The following is a 24,395-nucleotide window of genomic DNA, read 5'->3' on the forward strand; positions in this document are numbered from 1 at the left end:
GTTTTCAGGCTTGTGCTTTTATTTTTATTTTATAATGAAAAATTCTTCTCCAGCTATATTTATTTTAAAAGGCTTAGATATTTGTTATGTAAAAGAAATGATTGGAGAAATAAGTTGCCAGATCTCCTACTTAAGTTTCCTGAGTGATATAATTGGAATTAAATTATTAATGGGAGATACTTTTAAAAAGATTGTTTTATGATCTTCTATTAGGGAATTTGCAATTCATTTTAATATTTGTAGTTTGATTTATATTAAAGATAATGCAATCTATGTCCAATTAACAATACATGGCCAATGTAATGTGATTTCCAGATCATGCAAATGGAATAAGCTAGAAGAGGGGGGGAAACTCAATTCTTAACCTCAGATGTAATTTGCTGTGCGAGTTCTGGCAATTTTAAATGACATTGCACTTTTTAATTTTTCCAAAGGCTCAGCAGCAAATTTATCCCAATCAAGAAAGCCTATTATTAATTTACAAGGACAATTGTAGGAGTCTTTATAATTTCTCTGTGCAATTATTCGCCATAAATGCTAATGGTAAAATACAAGTCGTTTGTAAGAAATGACAACTATTATTTGTCTTGGCCTGAACCCTCTTCTTCAATTTTGAACATCTTCCCCAAGTGTTGGTGATCCTGACTCGTTGTGAAGCATCACATGCTTTGTGAGATGCTGGACATTGGTCTTCAGAAAAAGGAGGCAGCACAAGAGCTGCTGCAAAGGCAACACTGGTCTCTAGCAGTACAGCTGAGCTGTGGACCCTGGACTTTCATATAAAAAGACTCTTTGTTCATCACTGAATGGCATTAGGCATGGACTTGCTGAGGGGCCACCATGAAGCCTCCAATGAGAAGGGCAAACACTAGCCAGAGAACACAATGTGAGAGTCATAGACACATCCTTGCATTTTTGTGCAAAAAAATGCACATTTTCACCCATAATTTTGCCAATAGTTTTGTGTTTCATATGTTCTGTGCATGTGCTGTCTTGTCAGTAGACTAAGATATTTTATTTTCTCATTGTATTTTCTCCATCTATCTGCCTATCATGTGTATATGGGAAAGGTGATCATGCCAAACATTCAGGTATTTGAAGTGTTAAATTGCACCAGGAAAGATATTCAAATTTGATATTTTTATAGACCATTTTCCTTGTTTTAACTCTTCTAATATAAAGTCACATGAAGCCAGTTAAAAGTAATATATGATATAAATACTCAAACCCTGATGACACAGAATTTGACAGTCCTATTCTAATAGTCAAGAAAATTATTTGGTTTAATTCTTGTGTTTCTTGTAACCAGAGCTTCACTCTCTGCTCAGCAATGTCTGGTCTCTTTTCAGCATAACCAACAGAAGCACCATACAAAAGTCTTACAATGGATGTCTTAATCTCTCTGTGTGCTTTTAGAGCATTATTTTGAATTCCATCATGCTGCCTTTTTTCTTTCCTCTTCTGAAGTTTTATTACAACAGCAGAATTCCCAGGGAGCTTTGGGGGCAAGGTTCACATAATATAGCCCTGAAGTTTTGCTTAGGTGGGAGCCATCCCCCAATCCTGGCCATCTTTTGATGATCTTTCTATTTCAAAAAGATTCACTGGTAGAGTCTTATACATTAGCTGTATATAGTTTATTTTTTTATTTACTAGACAGTGAGCATCTACAACCCTTTCATGATGCTTTCTTTCTCTGACCTCACAGTGACAAGGCATCTTGTTCTTTAACATTGAGGGAGGCAGAAAAATGCTTGAGTTGCTCAATGTGTGCCTTCTATACCAGTTTCAAAATGGCTTATTCTTCTGGTTTCCATGGTGACAATTAACACTGTTTCAAGGCATTGTTCCAGTCTCCATTTGGGCAGAATTTTCGGTGTGATTTTTAACAAAAAAAAAAAAAAAGGGTTTTAGAGGGGGGAAAAAAAAGCCTTTAGCATAACTGTCAAAAAAGTTATCTCAATCAAGTCTGCATGCATTTCTAAGTATGTTTATTTCAGAAATCCCTGTTTTTGCTGGCTTTGTTTTATAATTCAGTTTATCATTTGTGCCTGTAAAAAGGAAACTCTTCAGTAAGAATTTCCTAAAACCTTCTTTAATTCATACTAGAACAGTGAAATACTATTTCTGGTTATTTTTTAACTCTTTAAAAAATGTTTTATAGTTATATATACTGGATTAGCATTTAGGATAGTAGTGTCCTGTGTCTTTAATTTAGATCATTCACAAATCTATTAGGAGGATTCATTAGTCAAAATTGAATTGGCCAAGCAAATACACTTAATAATGTAAATATGCCCTTTCAATAGAGTATATTTTATTTTTGACTAGACAGAGAGGCCCACAGCAGGTGCTATGGGGAAATTAAATACTGGATGCTTATTTACCTTAGCACTCAAGAAAAGCCATCTGACTTTAACTTTGCTAATCTCATTTTTGGCTATTGAAGAGTAGTCTATATCATAACATCCCCAGACTACAGGACACAATGGGGCAACCTCTGCTCACTTACTGCTGTGGGTGGAATGAATATGAAGATTAAATTATCTTTCCACCACAGGATAAAGTAGCCCTACTTGATAGCATGACTGAGAACAGATAGAGCTGGCTGTCATTGCTCCCCCTCTAATGCTTCTGAAAAGATGGTAGAGAAGAATAAAAACATACTATCGTCAATAAAAATATAACCCTCCTGGTATTATTACACATACAGCTTAAGACCCTAAGTCTTATCAAATCCAATATTTAGAGTGCTTCATAAATTAAAATATAAATATTTTCACCTTAAATTACATGACATTCTTTTATACATATACCAATATATCTAACCATTAACTAGATTCTTTTAGATTTTATAGTTTGAAGACATTGTCCGTATATCATCTCTTTCATTGGGCTATTTATGTAGTAGGCTACATAGGGACAAGAGCATACATAAAGACAATATTTTTTAAATATAATAATCATTTTAGAAGATATTGCTGTAACTACTTATAACCCATTTCAAATTAATTACTTTTTTTTTCTGGTACTGGAGATTGAACCAGGGTACTCTATCACTTAGATACATCCCTGGCCCTTTTTTATTTGGAGACAGGGCCTCTCTAAATTTCCCTATTAGGGAATTTGCAATTCATTTTTAATATTTGTATTATGATTTATATTAAAGATAATGTAATCTATGTCCAACTAACAATACATGACCAATGTATTACAATGTCCAATTAACAATACAATAGCCTTAAACTTGTGATCCTCCCAAGGAGCTGGGATTATAGGCATGTTTCACTGCATCTGGCAATTACTTGCTTTTTATATTTTTATTACTATAAAAATATGATTTTTGTGGGATACATCTAAACTGTTTTCTTTCTTGACAAATTTGCTGTGTAGGAGGTATTCAGTGTTGGGCTAAAGAGAAATGAGTTGTCACAAGTAAAAATGATAAATGGTAGAGGCCACTGCCAGGTGTCATAGCCAGAGAACTCCCTCTGTCTATTAACACATGTGGCATAAGTAAAAGATTTGAACAGGACTTTTCTGCCTCCCTGAAATACTGGTTCCCCCAACATTATGTCAAGGTCTTACCAAATTAGTTATGTAAATCTTTACATGGGAATCTGATTACATAAAGCATATTGGCCTCTTCTTCGGTTATCATTCTGACAAATAAATCCCTATCTGGGTTTCTAGAATACTTATTGAGTATTGAGTCCCCAAAACTCAAGTGGACAGTATGTTTTCTGTATTAAAGTAACGTGGTCCTGGTAATTGCCTGTCATTAGAAAATGCAATCAGAGTTTCCCATGTATCACAGGCCAAATTCTGAAAGCGCTCTAAAGCAACCCCTTGATTTTCTTCACTATGCATATTCATGTAATTTTGGATACTCTGACATCCTGATCAACATTCATTAATAATATGAAATGCTTTAAATCACCTCATTTAAAACATTTTGTTCTGTGATCCACAAATGACTAACATTTGGAGAAGTTTACATAATACAAATGATGTGCATGTTTAGTGTAAATGAAAGATTAAAATATGAAACTAAAAGTATGCAAACATATGCACGCAAATGCTGAAAATCTATTAACTGAAACAGTAATTTCATACCCTCTTTTCCTTTAAGCTGCTTCCAATTGTATTTTAGTTTAGGATTTTATATAATATCATGTTTCCAAGGTGAATAAAATTACCCAAGTGCTTGGGTATGTTTTGAACTCACTGATTAATGCTACTTTGCCCAGACAAAAATGTTTCATATTAGATCTGATAAGGGTGCTTACCTTAGGGCAACCTTGCTCAATTGGAAAAAGAGGAGTGCTACCATGGAACTCAGTGACCTAACTTTGGTGTTTCAAAGAAAGAAGTTTTGGAATTGCCATTATATTTTTAAAATATTCTAAAAATGTAAAGTATGTTTAATATTTTAAAGAGAATATAATTTTTCTACTCCGAGGTATTTTTACATATATATTTTAAAAATATAGCCATAGTTATTTATAGCTATCCATAAGACTTTCTAACTATGAAGTTATACAAGTATAGTTATTTCAAGAGAATCACTATAGTAACTGTCATATTAAATAGCTCTTACATTATTTCCCTCAAAACATCTTTTAAGAGAGATCACTTCACAGTTTGTAGAATATGGTGTATATTGAGGAAGAGGATTCTGTAATCAACTGTAATTTTTGGAAACACTTTACAATGACCAATAAAGAGGTATAGTTTGTAATTATTCCCCAAACATTGATCTTCTTTTTCCTCTCTATTTGAACCTCTTCCCTAAGCCCACATAGAGATTTTAAGTAAAAGAAAAATGGAAACAGAATGTTAATTGAGAACTCAGGCAACTTATAAGAAAGAAGTCACATAATTTTCATTGATAATTTTATTTAAACCACTGCAACTTATTTTGGGGACACATGAGACAGGCAGCACTCTGGAGCCAAATATTGATCAAAATTAACTGTAATATTAAATCCTACAAAACTGGATATTTTCCCGTTTGGGATGCCTTCAATTAAAGATCAAATGCATATGTAAACTTGATTTAAAAAGACATAAATCTTTGTCAACTCAATACATAAATTAGATATTTGTGTATATGTGCATAATATATTTTAACTGTTTCTAGCAATATTCCTCAACCACTCAACGTACTTAGTTTAAGTTCATTATCCTTACAAATTTTATTGGAAATAAAAACTTTCCCACCCATAAGCATTACATACTCTGCTCAAAGATTTTTCTAAGAACACCTCTCTCCCTAATGATATCTCTTTCTTTCTTTTCGTTTTAGCGATACAGTGTGGAAATGTCCATCAGGCACCTGAAAAAGACGGAGCTGCTTAGTAAGGTTGAAGCTTTGAAGAAAGGTGGCGTTTTACTACCAAATGACCTCCTTGAAAAAGTGGATTCAATTAATGAAAAATGGGAACTGCTTGGGGTATTTGCATTTTTATTACTGTTTGTAGGTTATGTGTACATTTTTTGTGTAGTGAAGTACTCTATCTGTCTGATTTCTAATTTGAGGCACAAATATCTCTCTCTTTCAATTCACTACCTACATTTCAAACAAGCTATTCATGCTATTATGTGGAAAACACTGCTTTTCCTCTTCCGTTGATTTTTTTTAAAAATTCTGAGCTTGTCTCCTCTCAGATTTTAATAATTTTGGTTCTTTAATACATAAAAAGTAAGTAAAATATGCCATGTATTATGGGTATGCACCAAGTCAACTATAATACAGTATATCTGATATACACTGACTGTCATGCTTGAGTGAATGTTAATAGAATTTATTCTGAAGGTACATGTTAGAGACATCTACTGTTTAACTATTTACTGTACCCTTAAGATGAAAAGTGGAGTTGTCACTACAGCTTTCAAGTCCCACTAAAGCACCAAAACAAAGATGCAAATTTGACCTAAATCTGAAATGCAGAATTAAATCAGCCTCTGTTTTTTGCCTCAATTTCCAGCTCACTTTTAACAAAAGCAAAAAAAAAAAAAAGAAAGAAAGAAAAGAAAAAAGTTTCATGTAATTCATTTCACGCAATGATGGGCTGGGTCTCAGCCAAAGACTGAGATGCAAGAATCTGGCAAAAAAGCAATCTAGAGATTCTGTTACCCAGAGACCAGGGTGGCACTGTGCAGGAGACAGTGCTGTCCTTTTGTTGGAAGACAGCAGAGAGAGAAGTTAACCTGTATTTTTTTTCATCAGCTTCTCCCTTAAATTGCCTTCACTTCAAATCAAGGGTAAGCTAAATTTGTCAATTACCTAAATGATTAATTTGAACAGCTAAGTATGGGTGGTGTCAGTTATGGAGCCTAATTTTTCGTGCCTTCCGTTTTTCTGCCTCTTTAAAATTATTTTTGAAGAAATAATACTCCAAAAATATTTTGAATTAGAAGCATTCCATGTACCTTGATGACTTGGAGAAATGCCAGCGTTGAGTTTATGTCAGGCTTAATCTAGGTGATTAAAAAACTGCAACTTTAAGTCCTTGGTTCTCATCTAAATTCTCTACACTCTGCAGTTGTGCAAAGTAACTTAAAATGTTAAAAGTTCTTACTCTAATCTATTGTTACATTGCCTTTTAATAGTAATTAATGTCTTCCACTTTATGGTGATGTAAGTCAGAACCTACTAAATTTTATAGGATTCACTGATCTCAGACATGAGAAATGCGGTTAGTCTATGACATTTTAAAAGGTTGTTTACTAAATAGATAACAACAGCAACTTTATTTGCTTCATCAATAAACTGATAGTCTGTTGACATTGCATTTTAATATATCTTTTGCTAATTTGATACATAACTAACATTTTTTAGAAAACTGTTCATAATATGTCGTTTATATTGCTTCCACCACAAAAATTTTAAATCAGCATCATATTGAAGAGAAAAAAAAAAGATTGTTTAACTATCTTTTATGGATCAGATGCCTTAAAATGGTTGTGATTTTTGATAAAAATATCATTCAAATACAATACACCATTTTGCAGTGATTTGGGGGGGAGAGTAGAATGAAGGAAAGATTTTATAATACAAAACCTGTGCTACACTAACACCACCCAGGCATACTCTTAATTGGCTTGATTACATTTTAATTGGCATGAAAAAAATTAAAGACAAGGATTTTAACTTCTAACAATAGTAAAATAGAGGGATATGGTTTTTAATATTACTTTCATCTAAGGTGAACAGTGTGGAATGGAAATACATTAGAATGAAATGTCAGTGGTGCGTACAGTTTAATCTGTGAAATTTTGTCCCCTGTGCTGCATATTACTCTGTCTCAATTGCATATTAAACAACCCTATCAAGGCAGGCATTGGCATCTGCTGTGCTGACACAAATTGTGAATTAAATGAAATTGATGTCCTCTGTCGTATATTTATGAAGACGGACCATTCTCTGAAGTATTCTGTTTATGAAGAATTTATGATTGCAAACTGTTCCAGAACAAAAAAGTGGCAATAAATTCTTTTTTGTGACCCTACCCTCCAAGGGCATTGATTTCACCTCCTGCTGCTACTTTTGTTACAGCATAAAAACAATAGCTAAATCTGGATTCCACTGAGGGTCTTCAAATTATCAATATTTGCACCATGAAAATACAAGGGTGTTGCAAAGAAAGACTATTTTTCTGTTACAATCTCCTAAAAATACTATTTACAGAACACTACACAGCAGATGAATGTTTGTTGATTTAATTTTATTTGTGTTTTAAAGCTACTTTTGTAGGTTTGAATTATCATTATCGATTAAATCCTGTTAATTCTACAAAGAGAGTGCTTTCCACCAAAGGAGGGAGAAAGAAAGAAAGAAAAGAAAAGAGAACCAGTTCCAAGGCACCTTCATGTCATAGTTGTTAATCTAAGTAGGCTTCTAGCAGAGTGAGTTGGGCATTATTTTAACACATACAGTATAGCATCTAGCATGCAAAATGCCAAATGGGAAGAATTGTGGGGTTGAACAATTTCCCAGTCAAGTAAAAATCAACATCAGCACCAAGGAGTCTACTTCTTTTTAAATGTCCTCTGTCATATTGTTTGGGAAATTGTACTTCACAAAACAAAAGAAGGAACTTAATTCTCTGCACAATCTACTCTTGGGCTCTTTCATATATTGATTAAACTCTGACTTCTATCTCTTGAACAGGTTATGTAGAGAACTTTTTACTATAAATTCTTGTCATGAATATTCAAATGAATTTTTATCTATGACCATAGTGAAGTTTTGGACTAAATCTCCTTTCTGTTAAAAAGGAAGGTACAAGTGGATGAGGTTTTCTTAAGCATCCACTGGCAGTCAGAAAAATGCACACTGTCTGAGAATTTGAATCCCAAATGGGATAGCAAGCTGGCCTAAACTAATTATCAGTAGTGAGGTGAAAGGTACTACTGGACACTTCAATGTAGCTCTTGTTAATGATTTTTTTTTTTTTTTGTCACCTCAGCTAATACATGATTTTGTTTTTGTTGTTGGTGTTTGTTTTGTTTTGTTTTGTTTTTGTTTTTGAATCTGATACATTAGAAAACCCTAGGAGAGAAGATCCAGGACACAATGGCAGGGCACAGTGGGTCGGGTTCACGTGACCTGCTTTCTCCTGAAAGCGGAAGCCTGGTAAGGCAGCTGGAGGTCAGGATCAAAGAACTGAAAGGGTGGCTAAGAGATACAGAGCTTTTCATCTTCAATTCCTGCCTGAGACAAGAAAAGGAAGGAACAATGAATGCTGAGAAACAACTGCAATACTTTAAGGTAATAAAAAAACAATCAAAGTTGATAAAAAGCTTTCTTTATGGTAGAGATGAAATATTTATCAACTACATAAAGTATTATGCCCATGTATCTATGGATCACTGTTTGCTTAAATGTTTCCTTGAATTTATAGATGCCTTCCACATTTCTTATATGCTAATATCTATATGCGTATAAAGATGAACATCAAGCATATCAAATACACATTGTAGAAAAGTCTCTGCTACTTGTGTGTTTTATGCATTTCCTATTGAGGGAGGACTTTGGTAAATTAAAAGCAGATCAGCAAACACCCAAAGATTACTTGGGGACTTTGAAAGGTAGACCTAAATGTTCTATAAAAAACTTGACTAAAAATAGTTTTATAAATTGGTCTGATCAAAGCACCTGAATTAATTTAAGGCCATTAATGCTGACAAAAAGAAACATAATTTTTACATATGGAAGAGTCAACTATGGAGGACAGAAATAAAGTAAAAGAGGTTCCTACATTATAGTATATTCTATTGTAGGATAATACTTTCCTTAGCAACACAGCTGTTTTCATGTTCATATCCATGGAGAAGCATTTCCCCTGGTTTGTTTCTATTCTTTACACAGTATCTATTCAAAAGCAGTTTAACATTTGAATGTTTAATCATATCGTCCTAGCTTGTTCATACTGCTTGAACCCTCCTGAAAAGATTGTAATTATTTGTGTTCTGGCTGGTATCAGCCTGAGGCTTTGGGGTTGTAGAATTTGAATTTTGTGGCAAGAAACTTTCTAGTGTAAAAGGTATTAAGAGAAACAGGACAGCTAAGAAACAAAGAACTTCTTGGGACCAAGCAACCATTTCTTCTCAAAACCTTCCAGGATCAGGTTTTATTCATCTCACCCCACCCAGCAATCTGTTAGAGAATTTAGTCCCCTGTGGTTCACCTCCCCTTTGCCATATAGGCAGGCTCATCTTGCTTCATGGTGGAACCCAAGAGGAGTCACTCTCAAAGTAAGGCCACAATACTTCCCAATAAATTGTCTACATTACACATTTATATGTTGTCTTGGTTGGAAACCTCCTCTTCTGCTATTTAGTTGACAAGATCAAACTGAAAAGTGAAAACATCTTGACAAGACAAGTGGGTTTTATAGTCTAAAACCTATTAGTACCCACACAATTTGTCATTTTTTACTTGTCCCACCCAAAAGTGTTATATAATAATTGTAAACAACAAGAAGTTTGTTCCGACCATTATTGATCAACCTACCTACTTATGTTTTATGTTTTATATATAGATCATTTGCTGTTACTTGCTATTACTATAGGTAGAAGCATGAAAGGCTCCGCATTAATTTTGTTGTCTTTTCCACAGGAAATTAGCTTTATACTTTGACTTTGTATAGTGACAACATTATTTTTAGCTAGGTCCCAGTAAAAATTTGAAAGAACTTCAGAAGCAAAGAGAGAAGGAGATAGGTGGAGGTGGGGGGCATTCCACTCTTTTGCTAAAGTTGCACTACCACTCTCTAGCCACTAGGGGAATAGTCACTACACCTAATTCATTATTTACCAAGTGCATTTTTGTAACTGAAAATAATCATAGAAGTTTTATTTCTAAACTACAGTGGAGACCATCACATGGTTTTGCCATTCTATTCTCTTCTTCAAAGACATGTATTTTTACTGTGGAGCATTCTTGTTTTCAGTGTCATTATTCATTAAACTGCTTTTATATCGCACTTTATTTAGCTATTTTTAAATAATACAATTATCACAGAGAATCTCCTATTCTAAAAAGGTAGGACTTTAAAAATAATGTATACATAATCATATGGTTCTTCATCCCCATTCCATCCCCTGCTTTCTTCCCTTAAGTTTGTCGTAATCTTGAACCCCATATTGATTATTCTCTTCCTTCCCTTTTATAGGAAAGTGTATTTTTATTTCAGTTATTTTTAAATTTCTAAAAAGATAGTCTTGCTATAAATTGTCTTGCAGAATTTTTTCATTTACTAATATAATGCCAAGATTCATTCATGTTGTTGAGTATGATTATAATTACTTATTTGAAAAAGTATAATATTCCATTTTGAGGATTTACATGTATCTCATTTAATCCTAATAGCAACATAGGACTGCTATTTAGATCCTGATTTTTCATATGCAACAAAGGCACAGGAAGGTTAAGTCTTCTGTATCCAGGGTCACCTTTAATGCATGGTAGAATTGGCATTTTAAGTCCAGTAATAAGACTCTAAAGTCCATTCTTTGAACCACTATGCAAACTTAGTATTTATTGATATTCACTGAGTATCCTTCCATATCAGATGACTCAGAAAGAAAACTGGGACAGAACTAGGTTTCATTGTTTCTTTATGGCGATTTATCAGTCACTGCCTTTAGCAGTTTGGCCAGAGTAGCAAATTAGCTTTAGCTATTGAAGATATTTGGGGGTTGGGAAGATAGTTGTGGTTTGGGCTTGAATTTTTGTTCTATGTCAGTGCAAACTTCTTTTCTCTGTAATTTTTTAAATTGAAACTTTTCAAACTTTTTGAGGTGATAAAGCCCTAAAAATACTGATGATTTTTCTTTATAACCTTAAAGCTCTATTTCCTTTCTAAAGTTGAGCTTGAGGAGTTTGATCAGATAGTTAAAGGGTCTAGCATAGCATTTTCTTGTTTTTAAAGAAAAATTTACACACGTGTATAAATGTCTTTCATAGTGAGAATTTTAAATATTTCTAGTTACTTTTCTTTGTATATGATTAATCAAGTGTTCTCTGTCTTACCACATTCATTGAAAGAGTGAAACCAAATATGTATAATAAATAATAACAATATAATATGTTTATAACCTGTCAAAATCATAATTGGTAACAAGCATATACAGAATGAAAACTTTTTATTTGCCATAAATCCAAAAAACAGATACCCTCTGCCTTTCTCAGTGATAAAATAATTCAAATATGAGAGTTGTTATAGAACCTTTATGTTTGAAAACTGCTGTGCTCTGACTCTTCCTGTGGGTTCCCACATCTCTTTCCGTCATTGGTCACACAGAAGAGGGCAGACTTTATCCATAGGCTTTAACTTTGTTGTTCTCCATCTAAAAACCTCAGGCTTTTAAGACAACTGAATTCCTTTATATGACTCCGAGAGCAATGATAGACAAATCACAGTGCACTATCCAGAAGAACAGGAAAGAGAGTGCTTCAGACCAAAAGGAAAGCCCTTCACATTGTAGACAGAACTGCATTTCGTATACATAGCTTGATCTGGGATATGACTAAAGATCAGGATCTTAAGTTTTTGGAAAAGGAAAAGCAACTGTGGATCGTTTCCTTTTTCATTAAAGCAGTAAGTATGGTACATGTGGAATTAGACACGAGAAAATTCTATCCAAAAAAGAAAGAGTTGAAGCCCAGCAAAGGAGGAGAAACATAAAGGTGTGAAGCCCTGGGACAGAAATGCAAAATTGGCAAGAAGTGAACACGATGACAACAAAATGCAGGAGAGCAAGCATATCAAGGATATAATGAGGCCAGCTGGCAAAGGGCACTGTAGAGCTGTGTGTGAGCAGCTTTAATGCCATTGGCTAGAAATCACTGCTTTTTAATGATGACCCTTCAGAGAGAAAAGAATATAATTACTTAATCATGTGTCCTTGCATCCCAAAACCAAACTCATTATTCTAAAGGCTCTAAATTGGGATGAAATTATCTGTCACTATAACTGCAGAAGTCCACAGTGCTAGCCTGGACCCAGAACCAGCCGGAGAAAGGCAAGTTTAGACCTGTCATAAGATCCTGTCATGAAGAAGGTGAATGAGTGGGATAGATTTGGTAACCCTGTCAGTGATTAATGCCCCAGATTTGCTTCGAAATTTAAATTTGACCATATACTCTTTTCCATGTTATTATACTTAACATGTACCATAATTATATAAGATAAAAATTATGAACACCTTCTCTTATGTGTATTTACATGTTTTTATGAATGAAGAGCTTGAATTGTGGAAAATAAATGGAACTTGTTTGAATTCACATGACAACTAAAAACAGAGAGTGAAAACAATGGCATTTTGGTATAAATTCAAATAATCTCCCACTCTGTCATTTGATGACCTTTCAAAGAAACACTAAAACTTTGTTTTATTCTAAACCAGGAGTTGACAAACATTTTCCGTGAAAGACCATATAATATGATCTCCATCGCAGTTACTCAACTCTGCCATCTTAATGCAAAAGCAGCTACAGACAATATGCACATGAATAGATACAGCCGTATTCAATGAAGTTAATTTATAAAACTATTTTAAAAGCAGGCAGTGGGTAGGTTTGACCCACAGGCCATAGTTTCCTGACCGTGTTCTAGATTACAAAATTTATTATAAATGGGTAAATGGCTGCTATCTGTACCTCCTTTTAAAAATGGAGACTACACTAGAATTGCAGTAGGAAGATGAAGCATTCTTTTAGTAACTGTAACCACAACAAATACTGACTGAGTGCTCTTAAGGTATGAGGCACAGTTTCTAAATGTTTTACCTGCATTTGTTTGTTTAATCCTCATCATCATCCTGAGGCAGGTGGTATTATTATCTCCTACTTACAGAGTAAAAACTGAAGAAGGGAAATTGAAGTAAGTTGCTTAACCTCATACAGTCAGTAGATGATAGAACTAATATCCAGACCTACAAATCTTTCCACAATTGATCACTACTTTTGTAAACGTGACATTCCCTTGGTCAAAGTTCTATTTCTGGAAAGAGAAAAATACATTAGCTGGTAACATACTCCATTGTTCCTTCCCATTTCTGAATACTTGACAGCTGGCTAAAGGAAGTCATTGAGTCAATGTTATAAATCTTTTAAATCAAATTTTCAGAGTAGAGCCTTGAAAAGGATTCACATTGACTATGAAATGTGCAGTATTACCAAGTAATTACTTTACAAAGAAATACCACTAACATAATTTTGCAAAATAGAGAAATTAAACCCCTAACCACAGTCCATGCTTTAAGAAATATTTCCTAAAATCTCAATGCATAATTTCTAAAAATAAAAACAAGGCCAAGGTAATTATGATATTTAGGGAAAATTTCCCATATCCACTATAACCTATCTCATTGGCAGCATAAATAATTCCACTTCACCTAGCACCAAAATTTACATTTTAAAGTAGATTAGATTGAAAGACAGGAGAGAATACTTTGGAAATTTTGATACATGAGAAAAGTAGCCATGGTTCTTACAGGTGCCTGAATTATCTATGTTACTCTATCCTGGAGACATTACAAAATTTTTAATGATGCTATTAGCAAAGCTGCAAACAAAGAATTACAGTAATGTAATCTGGTTATAACCAAAGCATGTAAAACACTAAAAATTAACAGACATTAGATGATTTTCCTTTATATAGGTCTTAGATAATTTTTAAGAAACTATTATACTAACCATATATGTTAATCAAAAGAAAACTATGTATATTCATTAAAAAAACTCTTATCAGATTTCCACCCCCATACATAAAAAAAAATTGTCACCTAATATATCCCTGGAAATAATTGGATATAATCCAGAACTGACTTCTAAGAAAAATTGGCTGGGTTAAGGTTGAAATTCAATGTTATATTTAAATAAATCCTATTCATATTACTGCCTGAGGGTGGTGGAAAGACCCAAAGGAAATTTTTATAGGCAGTTCCAGAGCAGTTTTCTAATGTAAAAGAAAATGGAATAAAGGCCAAATCCTTTCTAATCAGACCTTCTGTGAGGAAAAGATGCTGAATGATATTCCTTTGAAGTGGGTCTTCTGCCCTAATTTGAAGATGTAAAAATACAAAGATACAAGTGTGTGCTCAATTTATGTGCATCTTTTGTATTGTTGTTATTGGATAAGCCAGATTTATGGAAGTCAAAGACTGCCATTCTAATCTAGAAATAAGAAAAGGAAAACTCACATATTCTTTCTTCATTGCCTTAAATATCAGACAATGGCTCAGAAACCAGAGTGATGAATGTTTCTATTCTTAAGTGATCTCTTAACGTGACTTCAGTGTAATTTTCTTTGTTAATAAACTCAGATAAGGACAAAATTAGGAGAACAGAATTGCAAAGTTGTTCCCATGTTCTCTGCTTTAGCAAATATAGGACTGGAGCAGTGAATCTGATCCACCATAGTGTAGAGGCTTAAGCATGTGGGTTCCCAGAATGCTTAGGTTATGCTGGCTCTGCCTTTTTTCTTTCTTAAAGCCCCAGATTTTACATCTCAAAAATAAACATAATAACAATACCTTGAAGAGTAGTTGTAAGTGTTAAATGTGATAATATATATGAAAACTTTTTAAAATAGGGCCTGCCAAGTAAGAGATCAATATATTTTAGCTGCCATCATTATAATTACTAAAGCATGAACTCATACATGTTTTTTTGGCATTTATGTTTAATATGGAAGAGTTGTAGTAAATAGACACAGCAAATCCCTTGGAGTTTCAATTACGTTAGGTGAGTTATATAATTTATAGGAACTGAATTATCTATTAATTGGATCATTGACCTATTACTATCTAGGTAAAACCACAAGAGAATTGTTTTCTCTCTGAAGACTAGAGGGAAAAAGGAGGTAGTTAGTATACTTCTCAAGATTGCACTTTGACTTGTGGAAGGGACAGCTCTTTATTAGGTACAGAAAACCAGATCTCAAATAAAGGGCAATTCTCCACATTTTGGGCTACTTTTCAGATTTTGAGTAAGGTGGCAAACCATTTTAAAGTGGAGCCCATTTTCTTCCCCACCTTCTGTCTCTCTAACCTTTTGTAAACTATTTTTACATCTTCATATGTCTCCAAGATCATTGCTCTACACACACACACACACACACACACACACACACACACACATTTAATCTTCAATTAAAGAGACAAACAAGACTAATTTTTCATGCTCATATTGAATTACAGTCAGCTTCTGCAACTTTTCAGCATCATGTCTTTATAATTGATCAGTTGATAGTATTTACTGAGTACTTTCAACAGGTTCTGTTAGTTGATAATATTATAGTCTAGGACTTTCAGTTGTGTAATCTCTAGCAAATAATTTACCTCTGCCTAGTCTTCTTTATTTGTAAATTTTTATTTGTTAATTTTGGTTTGGTTTCTAGATTCCCTCTGATTCTCACATTCTGGTTTTGGTAATAGCCATCTTTGCCCATTGGTAGATTTATTCGATTATAGATGCCATTTGATTCCTCTAAACAATACTTTTAGTTTGGCACAAATTTCTATTGGATCCAGCCAATTCTGTATCCCAGCATCCATGTTTACTTCATTGAAAATGATGCTTCAAAAGGACAAAAAGTATCTCTAAGTGGTAGAGTGCTCACCTAGCACCTGTGGGGCACTGGGTTTGATCTTCAGCACCACATAAAATAAAGATATTGTACCCACCTAAAAATTTAAAAATAAATATTTTTTAAAAAATAGGTCCTCTTTGAAATTATACAAATTGTCCCCTGTACAAATATCTCAGTCTGAGACTAGAAATGGAAGATGTAGATTTTCTTTAGTTTGAAATTCAGGGATAAGAAAGTATAGACCATATTTATGCAGTATACTGATACTGATACATATTATATATTGATACTGATGCATATTGTAACCAACTGGAGAATTGGGTGAGACTGAATGCAGGACAAGGAACCTACAGTTTGCTCATTAATTAGGGATATCTTCAGTATTCCTAATCAAGAGAGTAGGCTTAAAGAGCCTGTGCCAATCCTTTAAAGGGAAAGACCCATTAGGAAGTTACTATTCTGTAATTTAAGTGACACTATATTGTGGAGGCTTGAAATAGTTCAATTATAGTAGGGAGGAGGAAGCAGGATTACTCCCCCACCCATCTTTATTAAAGTTTAACTGAAAAATAAGAATTGTATATATTTATTGTGTTCAATGTGATATTTTAATATATGCATGTATTATAATGTGACTAAGTCAAACCAACATTCATCATCTCACATAGTTAATCATTTTTCATCTTTATAACTGAAACTTTGTAGCCTTTAACCAATCTATATGGATTTATTTCTGGTTTTCCTTTACTGTTCCATTGGATGATATGCATGCATTTATGCCAGTACCATGATATTGTAATTACTGTAGCTTTGTAGTGTTTCTTTTCTTTGTTTTTTAAAAATTGATTGATTCCTTTTCCCAGCCCCTAGCAACCATAATTCTATTCTTTGCTACTCTAAGTTTGTCCTTTTCAGATTCTAGTGTAACTGAGCTCCTACAGTAATTTTTGTTTGTTTGTTTCTGTGCCTTGCTTATTTCTCTTGGTATAATGTCTTACAGATTTGTCCATATTGTTATAAATGGCAGGATTTCCTTATTTTTAAAAACTAAATAGTATTCTGTTGTATGTATATATTTACCACATTTTCTTTATCTATTCATCCATCTATCCATTAGATTGATTGTCTATCATGATTATTGTAAATAATGTTGCTCTAACCATGGGAACATAGATACCTGTTTGATGTGCTGATTTTATTTTATTAGAATGTATACCCCAAAGCAAGACTGCTGGATCATATAGTAATTCTTTTAAATTTTTTGAGGAATTGTCATACTGTTTTTCATAATGGCTATACTGATTTCTATTCCCATCAATAATGTACAAATGTTCCCTTTTCTCCATGTCCTTGCCAACACTTGTTACCTCATCATGGCTTTGATTTGTATTTTCCTGATGATTTGTGATATTGAGCATTTTTTCACATATCTTTTGGCCATTTGTTTGTCTTCTTTTGGGAAAATCTATTCACGTTCCTTGCCATTTTTTAATTATGTTATTTGTTTTCTTGTCATTGAGTTGAATTCATTATATACTTTGGATATTAACCCCTTATCAGATGTATGGTACACAAGTATTTCCTTCTATTCTTTAGGTATTCTCTCAGTTGTTCCTTTTGCTGTGCAGTTTTTTGTTATGTGATCCCATTTGTCTTTTTTTCTTTATTTATTTTGTTTCTTATGCTTTTGGAAATGATAGGCAAAAAAATTATTGTCCAGACTTATGTAAAGAAGCTTGTCCCCTATTTTGCTCTATTGGTTCTTCAGTTTCAGGTTTTACATTTAAGTCTATAATCTACTTTGAGTTATTTTTGCATATAGGATAAGAAAAGGGATCATTTCATTCTGCATATGGATATCCATTTTTTTCTTAGATCAGTGAGAACTATTTTTCCCCATGGTATGTTCTTGCCACACTTGTGAAAAACCAACTCACCATGAATATATGGATTTATTTCTGGCTTTTCTTTACTGTTCCATTGGACTGTCTACATGCATTTATGCCAGTATCATGATGTTGTAATTACCGTAGCTTTGTAGTGTTTCTTTTCTTCCTTTTTTTAAAATTGGTCAACTAACTTATGTTTGATTGATTGCTTGTGGACCTGGGGCACTCTATCACTGAATATATCACCAGACCTTTTAATTTTTTATTTTTAGATTGGTTACCCAGACTGTGCTCAACTTGTGATCCCCTACCCTCAACCTCCAAATTCTCTGGGATTATAGGTATATGCCACCACACCCAGCCTAGATATGTAGTGTTTATTTTTTAATCAGGTTGTGATGCCTCCAGCTTTGTTCTTTTTGCCCAAGGTTGCTTTGTCAATATGGGAGTCTTTTGAAGTTTCATATAATTTTTGGATTTTTGTTCTACTTATGTGAAAAATGCCTTTAGAAAATTTATAGGAATTTTATTGAAATTGTAGATTCTTTTGGGTACTATGGATACTTAATAATATTACTTCTAATCCATAAACATGGGGTACCTTTCCATTTTTTGTATGTCCTCAGTTTCTTTCATCAATGTTTGATTATTTTCTATCTACAGATCTTTCACTTTTGTTTAATTTATTCTTTAAGTTTTTTTAAAATGCTGTTGTAAATGGAATTGTTTATTGATTTCCCTTTTGAATAGTTCATTGATTTTACTTGGTGGTCTTTGTATCTTGCACTTTACTGAGTTCATTTATTACTTCCAACATTTCTTTGGTAGAGTTGGGGTTTTTGTATATAGGGTTTTTGTCATTCTTAAATTTAGATATTTTAATTTCTTCCTTTCCAGTTAATATGCCTTTTTATTTCTTTTTCCTGCTAATTTCTTTGTCAAGGAGAAGTGGTGAGAGGGCATCCTGAACTTATTCATGCTTTTGGGGGAAGTTGAAAATGATGTTAGCTGTGGGCTTATCATATATGGCCTTTATTATTTTGAAAACCAGTCAGTCCATATATACATAATTTATTGAGATTTCTTATTATGAAAGGATGGTGAATTTTGTCAAATGCTTTTTCTGCTTCTCTTGAGATGGCCATGTGGTATGGCCATTATCCTTGATTCTGTAACATTTACTGATTTGCATATGTTGAGTTATTCTTATATCCCAGGGATAAATTCCTTTTTATCACGGTGCATGATCCCTTTAATGTGTTATTGAATTTAGTTTTATAGTATTTTGTTGAGGATTTTTATATCTACATTTATCAGGGATACTGGCTTATAGTTTTCTTATAGTGCCCCTGTCTGGCTTTTTGGTATGAGAATAATTCTGTTCTCATAAATAAGTTTGGAAGTGTTTTCTCCTCTCCAGTTCTTTAGAAGAGTTTCAGAATTATTGGATTTCATCCATTGAATGTTTAGTATAATGCAAGCATGAAAAGATTCTTGTTTTCTTTTGGGGAGTTTTTTTTAATATTGACTCTATCTCCATCATTCTGTTCAGATTTTCTTTTATTCTTTATGATTCAGTATTGGTATATTGTATGTTTCAGGAATTTATCCATTTTTTCCAGGTTATCCAATTTTTTGGCATATAATTGTTCAAGTAGCTTCTTATAATCCTTTGTATTTTTGCAATGACAGTTGTGATATCCCCTTTTTTCATCTTATTCAGATGTATTTTTCTTACTCCAGCTAAATATTTGTCAATTTTTAAAATCTTTTTGAAAAACCAACTTAGTGTCATTGATCCTTTGTATTGTTTTTCTAGTGTCTATTTCATTTATTTCTGCCCTGGTTTTTATTATTTCTTTCTTTCTTTTTTTTTTTTTTTTTTTTTTTTTTTTTTTTTTGATGACTTAAGATTTAGTTAGTTTTTTTTCTTATTACTTAAAGTATAAAATTAGATGACTTACTTGAGATCTTTCTTCTTAATGTAGGTGTTGTAGGTGTTTATAAACATCTCTATTAGAATTATTTTGGCTGCATCTCATAAGTTATGGTATATTGCCTTTCCACTTTCATTTTTTATGTTTTTTCAATTTCTCATTTGATTTTTTCCTTGGCCACTAGTTGTTCAGGAGTGTGTTAATTTCCACATATTTATGAGTTTTCCACTTTTCTTCCTGTTATTGATCTGTATTTTTCATACAATTATGTTAAAAAGAAACATTTTATATAAGTCCAGTCTTCTGGAATTTGTTGATATTTTTTTGTGGTCTAACATATGATCTGTCCTGGAGAATTTTTCTGTGTGCTTAAAAAAAAATGTGTATATGCTGTTGCTCTTGAATAGAATTTCCTGGATATGTCTATTAGATCCATTTGGCCTATAATGTTGTTCAGGTCCATGGACTGATTTTCTGTCTGGGATGATCAATCCATTGTTAAAAGTGGAAGTATTAAAGTCTGCAACTATCATTTCTTTTTTTAATTTTCTAGTTGTAGGTGGACACAATATCTTTATTTTGCTCTTATGTGGTGCTGAGGATTGAACCCAGTGCCCCATGCATGGTAGGCGAGTGCTCTACCTCTGAGTTACAACCCCAGTCCCTGCAACTATTATTGTATTGCTATTTTGTCTTTCATTTCTGTTAATATTTACTTTATATATTTAGGTACTTACAATTATTATGTACTCTTGATGTATTTACCATCGTTATAAATAATCTTTATCTCTTTTAGCAGTTTTTTTACTTAGTCTATTTTGTTTGAAATAAATATAGCCACACTTGCTCCATTCTGGTTACTATTTGCATAGACTATATTTTTCCATCCCTTAATTTCCAGCTTTTGTGTGTCTTTAAGGCCAAAGTGAGTTCTCTTTGGACAACAAATAGTTGGATTTGTTTTTCTGAACCCATTCAGTTATTCTGTATCTTTTAATTGGATAATTTAATCCATTTACATTTAAAGTAATGATTCATAGGTAAGGGCTTACTACAGCAATTTTTTAAAAATTTTTACTGGTTTGTAGTTTCTTTGATCCTTTCTCTCTTGCTGTCTTCCTTTGTGATTTGATTACTTTTTTTTAGTGGTATGCATTGATTACTTTCTCTTTCTCTTTTATGTGTCTACTGTAGGCTTTTTTTCCTTCATGATTACCATGAACCTGTATAAAACATAACAGCCTATTTTTAAGCTGATAATAACTTTGGTTGCATAAAAACAGTACATTTTAACTTCTCCTCCCATATTTTGTTATTAATGTCACAACTTACATCTTTTAAATATCGTCTATTATCAAACTATTATAGTATTATTAATACTTTAGTGATTTATGCATCACTATAGCAGTAGGATATTCCGAATTGGACTATATTCTTTACAAAGAAGTTTATACTTTCATATGTTTTCCCTTTGTTAGCATCCCTTCATTTTTACTTGAAGAATTCCCTTTAGCATTTCATGTAAGGTAAGTCTAGTGATGATGAACTCCTACAGCTTTTGTTCTAGGAAAATTCTTATCTTTCCTTTATTTTTGAAGGAAATCCTTACCATATATAATATTCTTGATTAAAAGCTCCTTTTTGTCAATTTTTTTTCTTTTTTCCTTTTGATACTTTCAATATATCTCTCCATTTTCTTCTGACAGCAAAGTTTTTTCTACAAGAGAACTCTGCTGATAGTTTGATTCAGGTGATGAGTGGCTTTTTTCTTGCTGCTTTCAAAAATTCTCTGTCTTTGACTTTTGAGACTTTATGTGTCTTGGGGATGCTGTTTCTTATTTAATCAATTTGGGGTTCTTTGGAGATTTTTTTTTTAATTGTAGGTGGACACAGTGCATTTATTTTATTTATTTTTTATGTGGTGCTGAGGATTGAACCCAGTACCTCATGCATATTAGGCAAGTGCTCTAACACTGAGTCACAACCCCAGCCCCTAGATTTGGGGATTTCTATGTAATCATTTCTTTAAATAAATGTCTTCCCCTTCCTCTGCTTCTTCTGAGATTTATGTTTATATTCGTTCACTTGATGATGTCCCATAATTCTATAGATTTTCTTCATTTTTTTTCCTTTCTCTTTTCTTTTTATGTCTTTGATTAGGTAATTCTCAAATAATCAATCTTTGATCTCATCATTTTTTTTTCTATTTGGTCAAATCTGCTAATGAAGCATTCTGTAGAAATTTTCAGCACAGTTCTGGTGTTCTTTAGCTCCATAATATCTACTTGATTCTTTTATCTTTTTATTTGTTGTAATTAGTTACCCATGACATCAGAATGCATTTTGATACACTATACACATATGGAATATAACTTCTCATTCTTCTGGTTATGCATGGTGTAGTTACACTGGTCATGTAATCATATAGGCACACAGGGTAATGATGTCTGATTCATTCTTCTATCCTTCTACCTCCATACCCTCTCCCCTCCCTTCAGTCCCCTCTGTTTAATCAAAGTACCTCTATTTTTCCCTAGCTCCACCCGCTTATTGTGAATTAGCATCCACATATCAGAGGAAACATTCAGACTTTGACTCTTTGGGATATGCTTATTTCACTTAGTATGATATTCTCTAGCTCCATCCATTTACCTGAAAATGCCATAATTTTATTCTTCTTTAAGGATGAGTAATAGTCTGTTGTGTATATTTATCACATTTTCTTTATCTATTCATCTGTTGAAGGGCACCTAGGTTGGTTCCATAGTTTAGCTATTGTGAATTAAGTTGCTATAAACATTGATGTGGCTGCATCACTGTAGTATGCTGATTTTAAGTCCTTTGGGTATAAACTGAGGAGTGGGATAACTGGGCCAAAATGTGGTTCCATTCCTAGTTTTCTGAGGGAAATCTCCATACTGCTTTCCAGAAAGGTTGCACCAATTTTCAGTGCCACCAGCAAGGTGTGAGTGTACCTTTTCCCCCATATGCTTGCCAACATTTATTGTTGCTTGAATTCTTGATAATTGCCATTCTGATTGAAGTGAGATGGAATCTCAGTGTAGTTTTGATTTGCATTTCTGTAACTGATAGAGATGTTAAACATTTTTTCATATATTTGTTGATTGATTGTATTTATTCTTCTATAAAGTGTCTGTTCAGTTCCTTTGCCCATTTATTGATTGGGTTATTTGGGGTTTTTGGTGTTAAGTTTTTTTTAATTTCTTTATATATCGTAGATGTATATTAATTAATGCTCAAATTAATGCTCTATCTGAGGTACATGTGGTAAAAATTTTTTCCCATTCTCTAGACTTTGTTTTCACATAATTGATTGTTTCTTTTGCTTTGAAGAAGATTTTTAGTTTGATTCCATCCCATTTACTGATTCTTGATTTTACTTCTTGTGCTTTAGGTGTCTTGTTAAGGGAGTCAGTTCCTAAGCCAACATGGTGGAGATTTGGGACTGTTTTTGCTTCTGTTAGGCACAGGTTCTCTGTTCTAGTGTCTAAGTCCTTGATCTACTTAGAGTTGAGTTTTATTGTGCTTGATTCTTTATTATATCTCTTTTTTGAACTCTTGTTTTGTTTGTATATTCTCTATATTTGTTAGTTGTCTCTCTGTGGCCTTTTACATTCACTAAATTTATTTAAGATGGTTATTTTGAATTCTTTGCCAGGCTATTCACAACTCTCCACTATTTAGGATCAGTTACCCATGCTTTAGTTTTCCATCTGGTAGTGTTATTCATGTTTTCCTGATTATCCTTGTGGTCATGCATTGGTGCCTACACATTTGAAGAAATAGGCACCTATTCATCTCTACAGACTGACTTCATCAGTAGAAGTCCTTTACCAGTCAGTTGGCCTTAAGATTCCTGAGTGGGACATCTGGTAGGATCCATGGGCAGGCTGACCTAGAGCATGGATATATGAGATAAAATCAAGCCTGAAACTGGGTCCACTGAGGTGAGCCTGGTGTTCCACACGTCTTGAGACTACATGTAGGGGCTTTCCTAGTGTTTGAATCTATGGGATGAACTTGTTCCTAGAGCTGGCTTATACCTTGGGTTTATAGAGGTAGTCTTAGAGCCAGAGTATGTAGCAGCCAGTACAGTGATGGATTATACAGGGGCAGACCTGGACCCTGATTCTGCTAGGGAGTACCTGGAACCTGGGTCCACTGGAACCTAAAGCCATTAGCACCAGTCTAGACTCTGTGTCCAGAGGGTTTGTCTGGAGTATGGGTCAGCAGATTCTAGCCTAGGACTATGTGTGCTGACCTGGAACCTTGATCCATGGGAGGCCAGCCTAGAGACTGGTTCTCTAAATCTGGTCTAGAATCTAGGGCCACACCAGTCACCCTGGTGCTAGAATGGGCCTGGAGGCTGAGTTCATGGGGGTTGCCCCAGAGTTATGGTCTACTGGCATGGACTTGGACCTTTGGTCTTCTGGAGTGTGTTG

At 33.5% G+C, this 24,395-nt stretch overlaps 1 protein-coding gene across 3 annotated transcripts in view; it reads left to right on the forward strand.

Annotated features, from left to right (window-relative positions):
• Akap6 (A-kinase anchoring protein 6) overlaps nucleotides 1–24,395 on the forward strand; it is a 578,346-nt gene that overhangs the window by 425,979 nt on the left and 127,972 nt on the right. For all 3 annotated transcript variants that reach the window (XR_011706597.1, XM_027929539.2, XM_071607828.1), the window contains exons 10-11: nucleotides 5,309–5,455; nucleotides 8,552–8,776. Coding sequence is in view for 2 of the 3 variants with exons in the window: in XM_027929539.2 (XP_027785340.2) it covers nucleotides 5,309–5,455; nucleotides 8,552–8,776 (372 nt within the window). In the remaining variant the exon portion in view is untranslated. The remainder of the gene's footprint in view (nucleotides 1–5,308; nucleotides 5,456–8,551; nucleotides 8,777–24,395) is intronic.

This window comes from Marmota flaviventris, chromosome 2 (genome assembly GCF_047511675.1).
Source record: "Marmota flaviventris isolate mMarFla1 chromosome 2, mMarFla1.hap1, whole genome shotgun sequence".
In the NCBI taxonomy this organism is placed as follows: domain Eukaryota; kingdom Metazoa; phylum Chordata; class Mammalia; order Rodentia; family Sciuridae; genus Marmota; species Marmota flaviventris.